Genomic DNA, 20,830 nt, shown 5'->3' with positions numbered 1-20,830 from the left:
GAAAGAGAAAAAGAGAAAGAGAGACAGAAAAATGGGATGGCTGTTGAGGTGGTGGTTGTTTGTTGTTTGGGCAATCCAAAATTAGGCACCCTTCTTCTTCCTGACTAGTGTTGTGTGTATCACAATCAAAATTGATTTAGTGATTTCCACCGCAACATCCTCCAGTATGTTTGTGAGCTCTCTTTTTACGGTTAATGTTTTTGGTATTCTTGATGCTATCATTATCGCCCAGTTCAGTATCCTTTGTGATTCTTAATTCTATTGAGGACAACCTCGTCAGCAAAACATGGTGGATGTTCCAATGATCTTAATCCTTACTATATGTGTTGTTTCCTTGTGGTACACCTTGAATCACATTCTTTCTTAATAGAGCCTCTACTTGTCCAGCTAATTGTAGTTTCTATACATGACATATGTCGGTATGTTGAGACCAGCTTGAACGTCGGTGTCTTACCTCCTCAAGAACATCTGTATTTGTTTCGTCTTTGGATTGCATAAATCTAGAATAAGTCTCTTTTCTAGCAGCTAATATGATACGCATCAGCGATTAGCTTGTTTGAATCAAAACCCCCTTATTATTCTCTTCCTCACTCACATACCATCAATTGCTTTCAAATCAGCTATGTTTTTCAATACAAATCACATACATGTCAGATTGATTTTGAACTTTGGCCAATAAGCGACATTGAGCACTTACCACCAAACACTTGTCTTTGTGTCTTTAATAAATGTCTGTATGCATGAATAGCTGCTTGTTTTGAAGGCGAAATAGACATCTTTAAGTATAAATGGGATTGAGTGTGTGTGTTGAATGAAGAACAAAGGGAAAGGATTTCATTTAAAAATGGAACTTGGCCGGGTTCAATGCCCAGGGCAAGGGCTTCTAGCCTGTGACCGGTTTGACATTGATGGTGAAGGAAACAGAGTGGCATGTCGACTCTGTTCATGCACTACATACGGATAGATGAAGAGCAAACTTGAACCTTTCATATATCAAACAGTAGTAAACATCTACATGTAGCGTGCTTTGTGCTTTTGCTTGAGCGGCATTGGTTTGTTGATGATTTGATCAAGTCGAAATGTGATGTCTAATACGCAAATGCATTTTGCATTATCAATGATATCTTAAATCACACTCATTGCCATATATTTACTACTGCATCCTCTCAACTCTTCATAGCAAATGTGCCATTTCATTCACGTTATACATCTCACCTGTTTCATACAAGCGTTTGCCCCTGTAAAACGTGATTCCATCACAACTGACATTCCATTTCAAAATGCGACTTGATCAGACATTGAACATAAGGCACCAGTATACGAGTAAAGGCTGACTGATGGTACCTTAAAACCTAGAATGTTATCATCTATTTCGAGCAAATGAAAATTGAATTACATAATTGAAAGAAGTAGTAATATTACATCGCTCAGCAAAATCATACCCGCCTCATTACTAATCCTCGATCGTGTCATTTGATTTGCCAACCTGTCAAATGTAATGTACAGACGCTTGTGCTTTGATTCGCTGTCGCATGGCATCGACCCATATTACAAATATGCTACAGAATCCTTCTAGAAACCATGATTGGCTTAAAGAGTCGCCTGAAAGTAACAGAATTTCGTATAAATAGGGCAGGAAACATGTCTAAAGCACCAGATTTCTTCACTTCTTTCGTAAATCTAATCCAAATATATACATTGTACAAAATGGCTCCTATTCATCACCGTGCTACAATCATCGGCTCTGGACCTGCTGGTAAGTTGGCCTTATAGTTTTGCTTACATCTAAGTATTGACGTTGATGTGCTAGGTCACACTGCTGCCATTTATCTCGCTCGTGCACAAATGGAACCCATCATGTTTGAAGGCATGATGGCAAACGGTTTTGCTCCTGGAGGTCAATTGACTACAACCACTGATATCGAAAACTTTCCTGGATTCCCCAAAGGTATTCTCGGTGGTGCTCTAATGGACCAAATGCGTGAACAATCCGTCAACTGTGGCACTGTCATTGAAACTGAAACCATCACCAAAGTCGATACTAGTGTACGTCCTTTTAGATTATGGCGTGAGGGCAGTGATGAACAAAGCGAACCTACTGATACCACGGATGCTCTTATTATTGCTACCGGTGCCTCTGCTAAACGTATGCATTTACCTGGCGAAGAGAAATACTGGCAAAATGGTATCTCTGCCTGCGCTGTATGTGATGGTGCTGTCCCCCTCTTTAGAAACAAGCCTCTTGTAGTCATTGGTGGTGGTGATTCTGCTGCTGAAGAAGCCATCTATCTCACAAAGTATGCCTCTCATGTACATGTTCTCGTGCGTCGTGATCAATTGCGTGCCTCCAAGGTCATGGCAGATAGATTGTTGGCCCATCCTCATGTCACTGTTCATTTTGAAACTGTACCTACTGAATGTGTTGGTAATGGCGATGTCCTCACAGAGGTATTCACTCGTAATACAAAGACTGGTGAAAACGGATCCATTGAAGCAAGTGGTCTTTTCTATGCCATCGGTCATACTCCTGCCACTGAATTAGTCAAGGGCCAATTGGATCTCGATGAAAGTGGCTATATCAAGACTGTTCCTGGTTCTGCCTCCACAAGTGTCGAAGGTGTATTTGCTGCTGGTGATGTGCAAGACAAGAGATACCGTCAAGCAATCACATCCGCTGGAACTGGTTGCATAGCTGCTTTGGACGCTGAAAGATACTTGACTGAACTTGAAGCATAGATACATAGACATTATTAGACAACATCAAAACTGAAATTTCTTATATTGCATATATTCCCATTAACCTCTACTAAATGAATAAACTAGAGTCATTTATACTATATTTTCAATCGTAGCAACTTCTATTAAACACTTACCTTGAGATTTGTGGGATGAAAGACACCCGAATTCCCCCATTTGAGTGATGAGAGGCAGAGGAGTATAAGTTTGATAGCACGTAACAGCTTATTGAGAGCTCTGATGTGTACACTGGACGTATCACATTGAAGCCCATATTTGCAAAAAAAAATAAAAATAAAAATGTATACAAACGTGTATAATTTGGAAGGCTATTGATACGTCTTGTTCCAAGCATAAGTTACCAACAAACTTTGATTGAAGAAACTGTTGCATAGCACCTCTTTTCTAATACATGTATGTTCGCTTTACTGTAAGACCCATACGTACATTTAATCGACCATTTAAATAATCATGTTGATATTCCTGACATTGGTCTTGGTGAAAGTACCTGCCTCTCCCCCCATAGCCACTTTATGTGTCTTATCCTGTGCAATTGAAACGACTTTATTAGCTTGTCAAGTTATATCAGGTGAAACGGCTCTTTTAAAACCTCCTTTTTTCTATATATATATACGTTTAGTATTTCTACATTGAGCTCGAGGAAGATCTGCCTGCATCGAAAAGGGGCTTTTTAAACTATTTATTATGCTTAACGGAAAAAAAAATCCCCCCCCCCATTTCTCGGTTTGTAGCCGGCATGGTTCAAGTATTATGCATTATAATAATCCCAGATTCAGGGGGGGAGGCAATCTTGGCAACGGAATCAGAGATTGTTTGTAACCAAATTTATAAGGACATTGATGATGGATGATAAAGGTACAGAAAGTAGGCAAATTCTCATCACATTTGATTGAGAACACAGAAACAACCAATATAGCATAGTGTATATTCAGTCATGGGTTTTTTCCATTCGTTTTAAAATACAAGCCTCTAGATACATGCGAGTGTGTCTACGCTTCGGATGGCCCTCTACCTCTGCTTCGCTTTGGTGAGAACCAATCCGCGCAGCGACAACTCGCGCTACCAATTGCTCTAGTCCCATTTATCAAAAATGCTGCTACATTCATTTTAACTCTCCTCTTACACATGAAACCCCTCATATTATCTGAGGATCCGTCTGTTGTGTAATGTTCCATATCCGTATACACATAGATACTTCATATATGGGCAAGCAGCATACTGATATTACCCATTTCTAGTCAAGAGTGTGCCTACTACAGCAAATATGGGTGCATTTGAGCTGTGTTTTCTCGCGTTAAAGGCCGTTTTAGATGGTCAGAATAGCACCAAACAATTGTACTCAAGTAGCGTTAACTTCCTGGCACCTTTGCTCAACTTTTTGGGGACCAAAAAATACATGGCCAAAACTCGGCCAAAAAGCATGAGGTACCCCTCATGGTTTTCATTGAAAATCAAACGATCGCGTTTTTAACCTCCAAAATGAAGACTTTTACTATGGTATAAATTGAATCAAAATGTTTCTATCGATCCAAAGCAACCTCTGAAACGACTTTTATGAGGTTTTCATATGCAAAATATGGTTATTTTCGCTAAAAAAAATTCATTTCATATTTTAGCAAATTGCTCAATAATTTCATTCAAAACACTTGGTACAATTAGCACCACTAGAAGCGCCTTAAAAAGTACTCCAAGAGTGTATTAGGCAGCGTTAGATAGTCATTGCAGTTTATATAGTCAAATATCACAAAATAAATTAAAAAAGTCGAAAAAGATAATATCTGTCCAATCTTGAACAGAAAAAAAATACTGAGTTTGAATCAGTTTTGGCGGAAGCATTGCTGCTGGCTGGCCCAAATGCCTTTCTGATGATGACAATGATGATGACAATGATGATGACAATAATGGTTGCGATGCGGATCAAATGGGAATTATGGAGTTGAAATGACAACTGCTTAGCACAAATAGCTTTTTTTTTTGGGGAGCCTTGCCTCATGAAGGTGTCTTTTGCAATGACAATACCTCAAAGAAATCGCTGTAGATCTTACACAAGTCCTGTATTTACACATGGCCAGCTTTATGCCGCCATCTCTAGAGCAGCAGCAGCAGCGGATGGACAATTCCCCCTCCTGACTCTGGTAGAGCGTTTTTTACATTAAATGATTGTTTAAAATCTACTTGATATGCCTGATTTTTATTATCTCTGATTTGAAATGTCTTCGGCGAGAGCCAGCAGGACGACGCCATCATGGAGCGTAGCGAGATTGATCGGCTAGTTATATAGTCCTATCATTAGCCATGCTAGTTTCCTTCAAAGTCTTGCATTTAATAACACTAGTTCACCGAAATGTTTACAAGATGAACTTCTTTCCTTCTTGAGGCTTCGAAAGTGTGTAGGGAGACAATACATTTATTATGGTATGGTGATAAGCAAATTTCCAATGAGAAGAAAAATCGTTATAGAACATGCTCTATTACACCACCGCCCAAACACCAATCTTGATCCCAAACTACTACTTGCTGGCCACGTGCTATTGCACGTATCGGATTCATGAAACGAACACTGTACTGACCATCCGGTTGGAGTGACAAAAAAGCCTTTTCAGGTGATTGTCTATACCTGATCTGAGCATCGACCACCATTTCTCCATTTCCTTCCGTCAACCCTTTTGGTGGATTTTGATGGATCCAGACCCAATCACGCGCAATACAACCATTGTGAAAAAGAGAAGGATGGTTTGAGCCAGCAACACATACTAGTTTGTTTTCACTCATGATTTTCTGTGCCACAAACCATTTATCTGAACCATGACAGATACGGGATGCCTGACCTATAGTGTAACCAAAAAGACCTTGATGTTGGCCAATCAATTGACCATTCTCCAAGTTCACAACAGGTCCAGGAGGTTGATCTATATACTGTTCCAAAAATGCTGCGAATCGTCGACGCTGGCCAACAAAGCAAATACCCATACTCTCTTTTTTGGTAGCAATGTCGTGCAATCCCAGTTCTTTGGCTAGCTGTTTCACGGTGCTTTTGGATTCGATTTCTCCCAATGGGAAAATGGTGCGTCTCAATGCTTGTTCAGGTACGGTGGAGAGGTAGTAGGATTGATCTTTGTTGCGCTCTAGTCCACGTAGTAGTTTGCCATCCAAGGAACGACAGTAATGACCTGTGGCAAACCACGCATCTTTCGGTATTTTATCCAATAGCGCGCCGAACTTGATGAAACTGTTGCAAGCAATATCTGGATTGGGCGTGAGTCCTCTGGCATAGTCATCCAACGTCTTTTCAAACACATCATTCCAGTATTCCTTGACGAAATCCACATGTTCGCATTCAATGTCCAAATGTTTGCATACTTTCTGAACATCCTCCCAGTCTTGCCTACTTGTGCATACGCCACTCTCGTCTGAAGTATCCCAATTTCGCATATAAATACCCCGGACATTGTAGCCTTGTTTCTTCAGTAATGCAGCTGATACACTAGAATCGACTCCACCTGACATGGCCATAACGACGAGATCGCCTTTTCGAGGTATGCGCTTTTGTTGGTGCTGAAGAGTCGTGAGACAGCGCCTGAATACAGAAGTGCATTTTAGTGAATTCCACTTGCTCTGTACGAGCATGATATTTTGAAGAGAAAAAATAAGTGTGAAGATGCTAATTGGGAAAAGAATTTTTCATTTTGACATGTTTGTGTAGCTTTTGATTGGTTTAGAGACGGAGCAAGGTACGACAGAACAAACACTAGAGCAAAGGGGGTCTCGATTGTTGTATCCGTAGATTATTTATATGAGATCTCGGAAAAACAGCGATTTTTAATTTAAAAAAAGAAAAAAGAATGTTTATTTATTTTATATATGTATATATATATATATATATATATACCAATATCAACTGATATTTCCACCCTGTACTTGCTGTTATACACACACAAACGCAGCTTCAAACAGTTTGAAGGAGTCGAGAAATCAAAACAATCAGCGTCATTTGCCCTACATGTTGAGACCTTGGATGTTGTTGTTGATGATGAGTGATTGACAGGGCATTTTAATATCACCATAAACAATCGCAAAAAAGTCTGTGACGCATCCCATCATCAGATGGGTGCCTAACAGGATCTGCTTTGCTAACAAAGTTTCATCCTTGATTTAGTTTCAAAATTAAGGGGGTGGGGGGGGGGGAGAGACCGAGAAATGGAAAGGATCATTTGGGGGAGAGGCAAAGAGGGAAAACAAGACAAACAAAAAAAAAAAAAAAAAAGATATAAATTAAGCTCACATTTCACCGTTTCCCTCTTCTTCTTCCTTAGTCTTTCCTGTACATACTATTTAAAATGACATTGCAATCTCTCCCACCACCACTGCAGATGCAGCAGTTGATCACACCCGATAAATCAGTGCCTTCGTCTCCAACACTCTCTCCTGCTGTAGTCACACACACAAATGCAACCACTCGTCACCTTCATACAAATGATCCCACTGCAGTTGATTTGATTGAATTGACAAAATTATTACAAGATGTTGTATCAAACAAAAAGAAAGTGGGCTATCCTCAGCAGCCAAACTCGCCCACATCGACATCTACCTCTTCGTCATCCTCCAGCTCATCCATCTCCTCCAATTCCTCAGCTGCTGCCATCATTGCACCCAGACCTTCTCTGATTCAACAACATCGACCTTCCTCTTGCTTAAATCCCAACACACCATCACAATTTGTATTCAAAAAACCACTCTACAACCAACACTACCATCAGACGCATTTCCACCACAACTCACCACCATCACCACCCAACACCATCACATCAACACACACCCACTCGCAATCTACTTCACCGATGTTGGACCGCAAAGACTTATTTTTAGCTTGGTCTGATTTGAGGAGATTCTTTGTACAACAGCAGCAACCACAAGCAGCAGAAGTTGATGAACAGCCATTTGCCAATCAGTTTAGACAGAACATCTCTGGCAGATACGGTCAATGGGGTAAGTGTCATCATTTTAGATACATTTCCAACTTGATTGTGTGCATATATAAAAAAAAATGCCGCATTAAATGCCCTCACAGCATTTAGCAAGTTATTCACATTTCGTCTCCTTGAACTCAATAAATTAATTGCCTCATTTTCTCATAGGTCGCTATATTGGCAAAGGAGCTGGTGGTTCAGTGAGACTCATCAAGCAACAGAACAAGACGTTTGCAGTCAAGCAATTCAGAAAGAGATTTGCGCATGAAACAGAGAAAGATTACGTCAAAAAAGTTACAGCTGAATTCTGCATTGGATCCACGCTTCATCATCCCAATGTCATTGAAACTCTCGATTTGATCCAGGAAGAAGAGAACTTTTACGAAATCATGGAATACGCTCCCAATGACATGTTCAACGTGGTTATGAGTGGAATGATGTCTCGAGAAGAAATTGCCTGCTGCTTTCGTCAACTGCTGAATGGACTTGACTACTTGCATTCAATGGGAATTGCCCACAGGGATCTCAAATTGGATAATCTGGTGCTGGATCACATGGGCATACTCAAAATCATTGACTTTGGCTGTTCTACTGTATTCAAATACCCATTTGAGAGTTCAGCTACTATGACTAAAGGTTAGCCTCATCTTTGTTTACCATATATATATCGACACACATTCTCATCTGCCCCCCCCCCCTCCCCTTGATTTAGGCATTTTCGGTTCAGACCCTTATATTGCTCCAGAACAGTACACACAGCCAATGTACGACCCTCGTTTATCAGATGTATGGTCATGCGGTATCATCTTTGTTTGCATGACAATTAAGCGCTTCCCTTGGCGATTACCTCGCAATTCTGATCCTGCGTTCCGAGCATTTGCCACTAATTACAATCAACAGAAATTCAGATTGCTTAAATTATTGCCTCGCGAATCACGCTCTGTCATGACCAGTATCTTGGAGGTGGATCCTACCCGAAGATGGACTCTGCAAACCATTCTCAAAGACAGCTGGATCAATACTATCGATGTTTGTTCAATCTCAGAACCAGGCGCTCGCCATGTTCATCATGTATCTGTAATGGATCCAGTCGCGCAACAAAAGAGAGGAAATTTAGTTGCAATGACTACTGAGCCACCTGGTGTTGTGGCAGAAAAAGAAAAGAGAAAGCGCCAACAAGCAACGATGCCTCCGCCTCCACCTCCTGTACCTCAACAACAACAACAACAACAACAAAAACAACCACAGCCTCCACAAAAGCACTAAAACTATATCCATTTGTAAATTTAGCCTCTAAAAGATACATGTATACCATATTCCCCTTTGTCGTACTAGCTTATTTATACGGTTCCATATACTTCTACCATCTTCCCCTTTCATAAAAATTACATGTGTATGTTTCTGTATCATACCCTTCTACGACAAGCATGCGCTTGGAAGTTTTTGTATAAAACATCAATAAAAAAGTTTCATACCATACATGCTTCATATTCAGTGTAGATATTAATAGACACAAACATGGCACGAAGAACAAGATGCAGAATGCAAAAGTCAATATGTCCATGCTCAATACATCACTTTTATGCAACAAGCATGAAATCGATATGTAGTCTTTCCTTTGCTGCTTGATACCATTAACACATTCTCTCTTTTTGTATTTCCATGGCAACGATGCTCCTGAAACGTTTAATGCCATCCTTGAATTTTAAGGTATTTCAATTTCGTTGTTGCACCAGCTACTACCATGGGGCCCTAATAAACAACACAAGACTGATGCATTAGATACAATAAACGTTGTTTCAACTGTGTTTGTCTCATCACATAGAGCATATATGTAAATTTAGCTCTGTAAACAATGATATAAGGGCGGGTATATACATCATAATGATTGAGTGCCAATATTTCAGCAATGTCGTAACTTACACAATGCAATGTAACATTAGGCAACTGAACTTGCCCCCCGCGCGCACTGATTTAATGATGATGTTGATCTTCATCTAACCATGTATGATATCATTACATCTCTTTGTTAAACTTTCTGAGTGATTTATAGGATTTTCACGCTCTTCAGCCAGTGATCGTTTAATTCCTCTGTCATTTGAAATGCTTCTCGTTCCACAAACGCATACGCTCTGGCAGATTACGAAATGAGACAATTATCAAGCGCCGTACCTCAGAGTGGGTGTATACAATGAGTGCACAAATCTTCTGCTTTGTTGCTGCGAATATACTAATATCCTATGAAAGGTCAAATTTAATGGGAAATGGCACTTCCATAACTATGTGAAAATGTCCACAAAAAGTCTGCAACTGTGAATCTGACTCTCCTCAGATGCTTCACGCCTATATCAATGAAAATAGTTCATATACGAGCACACAGCATACTCGGATTATCTCTCACCACCCGAAAATATGTAATTCACAGCATATTTTAGATCCACTTAACCAGTGATTTCTCGCTTCAGGAGCCGTTTTAGACCGCCAGAATAGCACCACCCAGTTGCTCTGATCTAGCACTAATTTTCTGACACCTTTACTCAACTTTTTTGGGATTACCAAAAATCCACCAAAAAGCATGAAGGATACCTCATGGATTTTGAAGAAAATCAAACGATCGCGTCTTTGACCGCAAAAATGAAGACTTCTACTATGACATATATTGAATCAATTTTTTTTTGTATTTAAAAGTGTCTTTTATTGAGAATAAGGAAAACGACAGTACGGGTCCATGAGGTTGCTTACATGTCGTCTAAGAAAGAAGAAATCAATTTGGAGTGATCGGCGAGAAAAGAGGAGAAAACTATCTGAGTACGTCATGATTTACCATCAAGAGAACAGCTCCAATGATGCTGCCATAGAGAAGAGAAAGCAGCTCCAAGAAGTTCCAAGACGAAAATATCCAGAGGATTTTTTTTCCTGGTCGTGAAGGGTAGAGAGACCAATCCAGATGGCATTGTCCGTAGGGAACAGATCGGAAAGACCGAGGTGGGAGATGACCTCAAACCAGAAGAGGGATTTCATGTCACAGCCGACGACCAGATAGCATTCATCTTCAGGTGCTTCAGTACACAACTTACAGAGTGGGGAGGGATGCCTGGCACGGTTGATGATATGCAGGCGAGCCTGCACAGAGAGATGGCCATGGAGCAAACGCCACCAGGGTGTGAATGCCTTGGCAGGAAAACAGAGGGGCCAAAAATCACGCCAGAGGCGAGGGGGGGGGGGAATCAAAAGATGAGGTGGGCGATACTGAGGAGGGAGGGCTGGGCCACGAAGCAAATCAAATGATGGGTGCCAATAACAGCGTAATGCACCGAGCTTGATCTGGGCCATTGTAGCTTTTGATCTAGGGTCGGTGGTGATATACCAATGCGAAAAGCTAGCAATGGGTGAAGAGGGGGGTAGACTGGCTCTCCAACATGGCGGTGCGTTCTTGGTCAGTGAAGGCCATAACCGATCTAAGAGGAGCAGAAATGATCCATACAGAAGGACCTTCAAAGGGACACAGAGCATTGAACAGATGTTGCAAGGAGATGGCATCAAGAGGACGTACACAGGCCAAGATGTTAGTGTCTGGAAGCACACTCAAGAGGTTGGCAATCAACGCATGTGGTGGGAGTTTGTCACTAGCCCTAGACAAGGTCTCTGTCGGTGAAAGGGAGCAAACACTTGACCAAGGTAGGCTGATGAACCACCAAGACGGCCACTGAGTATAGGGAGTCAGAGTGGGCAGCCGAGAGATCAAACGAGCGAGATGTGCTAGATGAGGGCATTTTCGCAAACGAGGCATGTAAGTACGAGGATACACCAGCAAAGGAAGAGCAGTAGCGTGACCCGAGTATACATGAAAGGTATACAGCAGCCAAGGAGAGAGAAAATCAGTCTGAGCACGAGGAAGAAGTAGACGTTTGACATATATGAGATGGAATATTGAATCAAAATGTTCCTCTTGGTCCAAAGCAACCCCTGAAACTTGGTTCGTGAAACCTTGATATGTAAAATCTTGACATTCTCGCCAATAACCTTATTTCTCATTTTTCAAACTTTACGCAGTAAGTTTGTTCAGAACATCTGTTATAACTAGCACCATTAGATACGCCTTAAAGAGCTCTCCAAGAATGCATTAGAAAGTATGGGATGATTAGCACCTTTTACATAGTCGAATCTAGGAAAATAGATTGAATTAAGTCCAAAAGTTCAGAAAGGAACAAATCAAAGCAGAATGTTGAGCGAAGATTTAATTAATTTTTGATGGTGCTGCTACTGGTAAAACCAATGCCATCATGCTTACCATGTAGGCAGTAGATGCTTCTGTGGTTAATTAGAAAGGCATTGCAAATCGCAGAATGCTACACTATGTGAGGATCGCCTCTTATTACTTCTGTTTGGGGTTTCTCAAAGAGCAATTTCTGAATAATTAGATCGTTTTGTATCCAAAGGCCTCCCCATTAAGACGTGACATAACCTCGGCATTGTTCTCATGTAAACTTGCTCTCAGCTATTAAAGACTCAATGTAACGCTGGCATTTGTCTTTTATTATAGAACGACTAACTAGTATACAGTTTGCAGCCGCCAATCAAGATGAACGTGAACGGATTCGTGGACAATTGCAACTGTAGACTTATAACTGACAACTCAATCGTGTTATACATGAAGCTCTATTCAACATGCCATTTTCCCTCCTTGTTTGGTCCCTTGAATTCTTTTGAAACATGCACCTCTTCCAGTGAGTATGTTATTGGCTATGCTGCAACCTACATTTTGAGTATTCAGAAACATGGCTAATCTTCAAATTATACGTTTTTGGTAGCTGCTATAACGTTTCGCCAGCGACATGTGTTTGCAATTGACTGTCCTCTGTGTTCTCAATTGCAAGAACCTAGCCAGTCGACAGAAGCAAAGTGATGAGCCTGAATAGTCCAACAATTAATGCAAATGTAGGACATGCGCGAACCCTGCAACTTGTTAGTGCTACTCGATAATTATGGTGCTTTATCTCTAGGTTCTCTTCCCGTTGTACGTTCATAACTCATTATTACAGATTTGTAGATTATTAGTTGACAGATTTAAACGTAATCCATTGCAATTGCTATTGTCTGTCGAGCGTTGTATTTTAGCAAATATTCTTAACATGATAGATAAACTAGTCAACGATTAGCAGAGATAAAGCGTTGATAAGGGTTACTCTAATATTTAGCAGCGCTTTAGTCATAAGGGAAAACAATCATTGCAATTCACTTGCTTTGTACATGGCAATAACTACGGCTTATTTTCCTGAATTTCCACTTGTTTCAGTGGTTTGATTGCGTGATTGAGTTTCCTAGCATTACAAACCCTTTCGTTGTGTACGTGGGGAGTCTCGTTGTATATTGCGTTTATATAATATTGGTAACTAAGTGATCGATCTTGTGAAATGTCATACAAGAGGGTGCAGTTTTTGCGCGGTAGTAAAGACTACAGTGTCTAGTAGCATGAATACTGTTCAATATTACTAATAGCGGCTCATGTATCAAAGCGAAATGATCCTGATAGTGCGTGTATGACAAAGCTACAATTAAATTAAATTCCCCAAACCTGGGAAGAGGCGGGCCTATTCAGGTTGTCCAACATTTAAAAGAAAATAAGGTACACACATCCCTTGATTCAATATAATCATAAGCATCCTGATACTTCCCTGATGAATAATATTGCCACATGACAATTTCCGTTGGATGTACAATGTATTTAATAGCTTGTGTCTATCATGATTTGCCTAATGGGAAATCCTTATTTGTAAGGGACTCGTCATTCACGAGCATTAATTCCAGAACTGACAGAATGTCAATAGCTACATGCCACCGCTAGCTTGAAGCAGCCATTGCATAAAGTGTTCCCTTAATTTTATCCTCTTTACCTGAAAAAATGGCTACATTTTCATTGTATGATGCTAGTTTCGTCTATTCTAATCTCTAGTCTTTTTTTTTCCAGGATCAATACTGCAACTCCAGCATATAAATAGCACTTGATCTGATCCATCTCCTCCTCTTTTTCCTAATATTCATATCCTATTTCTAACAAGTTCATCATGGTAACCTTCAAATCACTGATTGCTGGCTGCGTTGGTATCGGTGCCTCTAATATGACATTTTCCACACAGACATCTCCAATTGCAGCTCATCGTCAAAAGCGTGTTGGCACTGCTTACAATTACTGGACTACCAAGGCATGGGGTGCCAACTTGGGTAACTGGCTTATCCTTGAAAAGTGGATGGACGGTAGTATTTTTAAGAAATACGCTCCCCATGCCAATGACGAATGGACATTTGCTCAACAAGCATCCAATCCCTCTGCTGCCTTGACTGAGCATTGGAACAACTGGATTACAGAGAACGATTTCAAGATCTTGGCTAGTGTCAATGCCAACCACGTACGTATCCCTGTGGGTTACTGGGCTTTTATTAAACCCGATGCTGGAGAACCTTATGTATCTACTGGTCAAAAGGCTCAAATTGAACGTATCTTGAGCTACTGTGATACTTACAACTTGTATGCCATTATTGACTTGCACGGTCTTCCTGGGTCTCAGAATGGTGAAGCACACTCCGGCCACATTGGACCTATTGATTTCTACAGTGATTACAACATTCAACGTGGAATCAAAACCGTGCAAGCGATTGTCGACTGGATGAATGGCCTCAGTAGTAATCTGAAGGCAAGAATCGCATCTATTGAAGCCGCCAACGAGCCCAGAGTCTCTGGAGATCAGCTGAACACTTTAAAATACTTTTATACTCAAGCATTCAACATCATCGATGCGTCTGAATTCAAGGTGCCCATGATGTTCCATGACGCTTTCCAAGGCCTTGATGCTTGGAACAACTTCTTGCCTGCTCCCGCCAATGCTGTCATTGATCTCCATCCTTACTATGCTTTCCCTCCCAAAAATGACAAGATTTCCATCATCAACTGTATCTGCAACACCAAATTATCTGCATCCAGCTTCCATCTTCCCGTCCTGTTTGGTGAATGGTCTCTAGGATCTGGTGTTCCTAGTGACGATACTTGGTTAAGACAAATGATGGATACACAAGTCGCTGTTTACAAAGAATCCGGCGCTGGCGGCATCTTCTGGGCCCTGAAGAACAACATCAATTCCAGTGTTTGGTCCTTTGAGCAATTGGTAAGCGAAGGCATCATCAACTCTGGCACCTTCTCCCATCATACTAATGCCCAATATTAACTTGTATCTCTTTATCAATACCTTTTTTTTATTATTCAAATCAACCCACATGTCATATTATCCTCATGAGATGTTGCCCCTGAGTGTGCCTTGTTAATAAAATCCTACCAATGGATGTGGTTTTGATTTGATAATCTATATAAAATAGCAAAACCTCCGCAGATCAAGGAGCCACGGTTCCAGATAGTGCAAACTATTTTGAGACTTAAAAATGCTTCTAAATGTCAGAATGCAGAAAATGTTACAATTTAATACTCATTTAAATGGTAAGAGACAAAAGGGTTTACCATCGTCTAAACGTTTTATACCATACCTTAGATGAATCAACATTGCAGATATAAGATTGAAACTATTCTTGAAAGCGTTTACACTGTTCTCTTATTTCAATGTCTTGTGGACCCTCGTTGCCTGTGGTTTTCTGTCTTGCAGCGGTACAATTTACCTAAAAAAGTATAAATGTCAATGCGCCAAGCTCCTCTTGAACATGTGGAAGGCGTACAAATGCTTCAAATCGAGGAATAACACATTTTTTCTAGAGTATCAGAAGCTGACCATGGGTATGCTATCAGCTACAAGCAATGCTTACTACAAGTAACTTAGATGTCTTCAATCTGTCAGTTTAATCAAGTGACTACAATCAAACCTATCTATAAAAACGCGTGCATGCTGTCGCAGTAACTTTTTTCTTTAGCTTTTTTGTCTTGACCTGATCGGTTCTCAACAAGTTGAGCTCACTCTGCTTTATTACAGAGGATTTGTTGGTAAGATATTGATACAATACACTCCTTGGCCCCTCTATGGTTGGTTTCTCTCTCTCTCTCTCTTGTCCTTGCATTATGCGCCCAAGAGTTTTGCGGGAAGTCGGCAGTGATACTATGGAGGGTTATTTTCCTCATGATTTGGATGTTCTCCTCGTACAGGTCTATCATCCTAACAACAGGTATTATATATATATATTTTTTTCAAAGGACAATGTTTTGGCAGAACATGGTATAATTAAACAGTAAAAATTATGGATGATCAGTGAAATGTCTTTATTGATTGTGAGAAGCTATTAAATATGTTTAATATCATCCAGCATTATACCATACGCATAATCAGAAATAAGAGCTATGTAATTATCATTCAAAGATTACAATTGTTTAAGTGCTCTTAATCGTTTCTGTAAATTAGCCATCTCTTCTGATTTTCTTTTGATTGAATTTCTTATTTTCAACCTTGCCTTTTCAATAGCGTCGTGCCAGTCATCAACAGTCGATCCAGTTGCATAAGCATCAATAGTGTTAGAGGCTGGTGTATTTTGTTGAGTCTGTAGAAGCTATGAGAGCTCAATAACTCAGTGATAGTCGGATCATGATTTACATTGTTACTCACTGTCTATCTTGAGACGCAAGATTCAACAAGTGAACTATATGGTTGGCTATGAAAGTCCATGATTGCGAATGACGATGATAGGTTGTGAATCGTATCATCGTAGCCGAACTGACGATCGGATCTTTCATAATGATTGGTATTGCATATACAAAACTCAATGTATTGACTCAGGTTAAACAATGAGATAGATTGATTGATTTAGCGATAACAATTTAGTATAAATAAGATGTACTCGAATCAATTAATAAATCATTAAGTTTTCGTATCCGGTTACTTTTTAGTCTTCCTTTTTGAAATCTATCTTGATTTGTTAATATTTTATCTGTGGATACAACATATCTGAGTTACTATTGTTTGGGTTTATGATAGTTGCGAGGTTGTTAGCGCTGTTGGTTGTGGTTGTGGTTGTGGTTGCGGTTGTGGTTGTGGTTGCGGTTGTGGTTGTGGTTGCGGTTGTGGTTGTGGTTGTGGTTGTGGTTGTGGTTGTGGTTGCGGTTGTGGTTGTGGTTGTGGTTATGGTTGCGGTTGTGGTTGTGGTTGCGGTTGTGGTTGTGGTTGCGGTTGTGGTTGTGGTTGTGGTTGTGGTTGTGGTTGTGGTTGTGGTTGTGGTTGTGGTTGTGGTTGTGGTTGTGGTTGCGGTTGTGGTTGTGGTTGCGGTTGCGGTTGTGGTTGTGGTTGTGGTTGTGGTTGTGGTTGTGGTTGTGGTTGTGGTTGTGGTTGTGGTTGTGGTTGTGGTTGTGGTTGTGGTTGTGGTTGTGGTTGTGGTTGTGGTTGTGGTTGTGGTTGCGGTTGTGGTTGTGGTTGTGGTTGTGGTTGTGGTTATAGTTGTGGTTGTGGTTGTGGTTGTGGTTATAGTTGCGGTTAAAGTTGATAGGTCAGCACTGGTATTGTTTGAGTTTGTGGTAGATGTGTTGCTATTGGTATTGAAAGAGGCATGAGTGCAAAACAAGCTGCCCTGAAACTACAAGTCAACCCGCGCACCGTACAGAGATGGGTAGCAAACGACCAGCAAGAGCCGCAAACCTATATCGCAAGAAAAGATCAAAGCACGAAAGGAGTGGGTAGAGAAATGGATGAACACCGATATAGACTACATGAGCAATTGCGTGTTCATCGACGAAGCAGCATTTCATATCAATATGAAGCGATCTGTTGCATGGTCAAAGGTGGGAACTCGCGCCGTTGTCAAAGTGCCAAAGACTAGGGCAAAACAACAACAACAATCTTGGGTGCAACTTCTGCTTTTGGTGTTGTTAACACTGAAGTAAGACGGCCACAAGTGATACCCTCTTCTAAGAAAAGAAAAAACAACCGGATCAAGTGGGCCAGCTCAAACCCAGAGTAAAGGCACTGTTACAGGCCATTACTTTAACTGTTTGAGCGACACCGTGGACGAAATGGACAAGCATCCTGATATTTTTAAGGACAACTACTTGATCATGGACAATGCTCCAATCCACATGAATGACGACATTAAGCTTTTCATAGAAAGTCATGGTTATAGGTGCGTCTACCTTCCTCCATACTCTCCAGAGCTCAACCCCATTGAGCAATTCTGGTCTGTTTGTAAGAGCAAGCTTAAAAGAGAGAAGCTATTGAAGGAAGACACATTTACATTTAGAATCGGAGACGCATGCAATCTAGTGCTTATTAGCGATCTTAAAGGATTCTGTAAATACTCTTGTGATAGATTCGATGGTTGCTGTCAACAAACAATGTCTTGACTCAATTTCAAAAGATGTAAATAAAATCTGACCAAACCATTAAATATCAAAAGGCGCACTTTTTTCTGTATCGACTTTATAGCATTTGTACTGATAATAAAAACATTTTACTGATCATCCATAGTTTTTACTGTTAAACTACTAAAGCTTTTATTTTGAGTACATATAAACGGCCTTCCTGGTAAACATGTATGAATAGCAAAACGGCGTTGATTAATAATTATGCGACTTTGATGTAATTTTTCTTGATCAATACACTATACTGTACATGATAAATCAATTGACATGTTCAGATTGCATATTTGAGTGAAAGAGCTGTTGGTTAGTTTCCAAATGCTGTGCTTGTCTCTGTGGAATTAGAGGCATATCACATGCTTATTTTACACCCTCTCCAGCTTGACATGAGCAATCTCTGGCATAGAACATGGAAGCAGATATATATTTATTGGATGTATAGAAATGAATAAATGAGTAAAATACAGAAAAAAGAAGGGCAAGCAGCGTGCAGATGTACTATAATAATCCCAACTCTCGTTTACTCCATTCGTATGTAACGTAGCTAAGGCTGACAGCTGGCACTACTTTCAGTAATGTAGGCCCTAACCCTTTGTAAAATCCTTTCACTCCTCCTTCTAAGAACGTAATCTGAACTGCATCCCAAGGTGATTTATAGACTCGAGGATGCCCCTTTGTGCCTTGTGCCTGTAACCTGAATATACTTTGTCAGTACACAACAGTACTTGCCCCATTGAAAAAAGAAAACTAACCTTGTTCGGATCACATTGAGAGGATACACACTAGTGGCACCAATAGTACCACTGATCATACCACATGCCCATAATACAAACACATTTGGTTGCTTTTGAGATCCGTCCTGATTGTATTCACCTTGACTGTACTGTAAATAGGATAGTTTCAATGTCTCGTAAATGCCTGTTGTTGTTCAATTTGAGTCAAATGCCGTCTACATTTTGTATCCGTTATTGTACTTACCGAGATCCATGGCTTGATACGGAAACACACCAATCAGGCCGAGCGTCTATAGGATAATACACATGTTAATATGCCAACCACAAAACAAATCCAGGGACTTACCAAGCCTGGCCAAAATGCTTTGATGCCACCTTTGGCATACATTGATTTCGCAGTTTTTGTAATGATGGAAGTTTTCGCTGTTGCGTATCTATTTCCAGACGCTGATGATGAGGATGGCGATGAAGTAGCAGCCAAAGACGAATAGGCAGCTTTCGCCAAGCTTCCAGTATTTCTCGATAGCATTATGTTCGAGGTTGTTGTTGTTGTTGTTGTTGTTGTTGTGCTTCCGCCACATGACTGATGCGTCATGATTCTCGTCTTGAGGGTTTCGACAGGATATATAGAGAATTGAGCACAAATACCAGCCATACCACCAGCGGCAAATCGAGCACTGGTTGGTATCGATTCTTTGTCTTCGCAATGAAGGATATTGGCGATGAGTTGCTTGCATGATTCGTAGGAATAGAACTTGATGGCTGACTCTGGTATGATCTTCATGACATTGAGACCGTTACCCACAAAGAAGCTCTTCCAGCCGCCATGGTTGTATATAGATCGAATTGCACTGGCTAAAGTCAGTGGATTTTGAGGCGTGCTGCTGTGTGTAATCAAGTAGACTTTGAGACGATCAAAGGGTGCTGTGCAAGTGCGAGATACAGCGCCCGCTATACCACCAGCAAGTAGATAGCCCATTGCGTTTCTTGCTGTCTCGTCTGTTGTTGGAATGACCACCTCGCCGTCTTGAGTCAACTGTGTGGATGACTCGTAGTAACGGTACATTTCGCTCATGTTGGTCTGAGGCAGTAACTAAAATTGCTAGATCAACACACATGTCATCTGTGTATGATGCATTACTTACCAACAGGAAGTTCTTGAATTCATTGAAATCAATCAAACCGTTGCCATCTTTTAGTCTGTTAGTACTATCCACAGCAGTGCCAAGCACAGACTCACTCACCTGCGTCCATGAGTTGCATGAATTCAACCACATTCTCTTCACATATTTCCATGCCCGCCCTTCGTAGAGCCATCTGCAAATCAGTAGGATCCAACTGCCCCTCGCCGCTTCTATCCAGCTTCTTGAATAGCTGCCACAACTCTTTTTCCTTGTCGTTCACATAGGTTTTGAATTCTTCGAAATCGACAAGCCCATCGTGGGAAGTGTCACAGCGAGACAATAGTTCGTTTGCATATTTGGTGCGAGCAGGTAGATGCGTCATGGCAGTGAATCCTCTTTGTATCGCTTTACTGTCGAGCAGCCCTCGATTTTCTCTATCCAATGTGTTGAATAGTTCTCGAATGCGATCGTCTCTTTCCGAAGGCGTTTCTGATAGATAAAATTGTGTGGATTCTGGGAAAATAGGCTGCTGTTGTGGATATATACTGTTGTTATTGGTAGGGGAAGTCCCAGTACCCCCACCAGATGTGCTGTTTACTTCAGTTACCATCATCGACATTGGACAAATGAAGCTGAATGAAGGAGAGAAAGAGGTTCAATGTATGGGTAAATAGGAAAAAGAAGAAGAAAGAAAACTGTGCAGATTACAAACAAAACATCTAAAATGTGGGGCAAATGATATTTATACTCTCGGCCAATGGAACGTCATGAAGCATGCCACCAACTTGTCCTTAAATGGGTTTCGAACAGAGGCTCTACTATGCACATGCCTTATAAGGTATGATCTAGATTTACTGCATTGTTTCTCTCCAAGCGTTGGCATGATAGCATTAAAGAGCTCATAGGATCTCTTGC

At 40.7% G+C, this 20,830-nt stretch overlaps 8 protein-coding genes across 8 annotated transcripts; 3 read left to right on the top strand and 5 right to left on the bottom strand.

Moving 5' to 3' along the window:
* Nucleotides 1-136: 136 nt before the first annotated feature.
* Nucleotides 137-776, bottom strand: ATC70_013542 (uncharacterized protein; the record flags this gene model as incomplete). The annotated part of the gene is made up of 5 exons (XM_064832706.1): nt 137-258; nt 319-400; nt 455-525; nt 600-620; nt 698-776. The coding sequence occupies 5 exons, from the start codon at nt 774-776 to the stop codon at nt 137-139; spliced, it is 375 nt and encodes a 124-aa protein (XP_064675585.1).
* Nucleotides 777-1,707: 931 nt separating this feature from the next.
* On the top strand, nt 1,708-2,736 carry ATC70_013541 (uncharacterized protein; the record flags this gene model as incomplete). Its single annotated transcript, XM_064832705.1, has 2 exons — nt 1,708-1,756; nt 1,811-2,736. 2 exons carry the CDS (start codon nt 1,708-1,710, stop codon nt 2,734-2,736), a joined length of 975 nt encoding a protein of 324 aa, XP_064675584.1.
* A 2,475-nt stretch (nt 2,737-5,211) lies between these two features.
* Nucleotides 5,212-6,384, bottom strand: ATC70_013540 (uncharacterized protein; the record flags this gene model as incomplete). The annotated part of the gene is made up of 1 exon (XM_064832704.1): nt 5,212-6,384. The coding sequence occupies one exon, from the start codon at nt 6,382-6,384 to the stop codon at nt 5,212-5,214; it is 1,173 nt and encodes a 390-aa protein (XP_064675583.1).
* Nucleotides 6,385-7,094: 710 nt separating this feature from the next.
* On the top strand, nt 7,095-8,990 carry ATC70_013539 (uncharacterized protein; the record flags this gene model as incomplete). The annotated part of the gene is made up of 3 exons (XM_064832703.1): nt 7,095-7,743; nt 7,893-8,360; nt 8,437-8,990. 3 exons carry the CDS (start codon nt 7,095-7,097, stop codon nt 8,988-8,990), a joined length of 1,671 nt encoding a protein of 556 aa, XP_064675582.1.
* A 1,560-nt stretch (nt 8,991-10,550) lies between these two features.
* Nucleotides 10,551-11,237, bottom strand: ATC70_013538 (uncharacterized protein; the record flags this gene model as incomplete). Its single annotated transcript, XM_064832702.1, has 1 exon — nt 10,551-11,237. One exon carries the CDS (start codon nt 11,235-11,237, stop codon nt 10,551-10,553), a length of 687 nt encoding a protein of 228 aa, XP_064675581.1.
* Nucleotides 11,238-13,789: 2,552 nt separating this feature from the next.
* On the top strand, nt 13,790-14,944 carry ATC70_013537 (uncharacterized protein; the record flags this gene model as incomplete). The annotated part of the gene is made up of 1 exon (XM_064832701.1): nt 13,790-14,944. One exon carries the CDS (start codon nt 13,790-13,792, stop codon nt 14,942-14,944), a length of 1,155 nt encoding a protein of 384 aa, XP_064675580.1.
* A 1,651-nt stretch (nt 14,945-16,595) lies between these two features.
* ATC70_013536 (uncharacterized protein) lies at nt 16,596-17,814 on the bottom strand (the record flags this gene model as incomplete). The annotated part of the gene is made up of 3 exons (XM_064832700.1): nt 16,596-16,615; nt 16,667-17,279; nt 17,686-17,814. 3 exons carry the CDS (start codon nt 17,812-17,814, stop codon nt 16,596-16,598), a joined length of 762 nt encoding a protein of 253 aa, XP_064675579.1.
* Nucleotides 17,815-18,555: 741 nt separating this feature from the next.
* Nucleotides 18,556-20,534, bottom strand: ATC70_013535 (uncharacterized protein; the record flags this gene model as incomplete). Its single annotated transcript, XM_064832699.1, has 6 exons — nt 18,556-18,751; nt 18,810-18,975; nt 19,036-19,081; nt 19,138-19,884; nt 19,937-19,983; nt 20,036-20,534. 6 exons carry the CDS (start codon nt 20,532-20,534, stop codon nt 18,556-18,558), a joined length of 1,701 nt encoding a protein of 566 aa, XP_064675578.1.
* Between the last annotated feature and the right edge of the window lie 296 nt (nt 20,535-20,830).

Source organism: Mucor velutinosus, assembly GCF_035048745.1.
Source record: "Mucor velutinosus strain NIH1002 chromosome Unknown tig00001577, whole genome shotgun sequence".
Classification (NCBI taxonomy): domain Eukaryota; kingdom Fungi; phylum Mucoromycota; class Mucoromycetes; order Mucorales; family Mucoraceae; genus Mucor; species Mucor velutinosus.
Note: the sequence above shows the minus strand (reverse complement) of the source record. Positions and strands in the feature narration are given on the sequence as shown.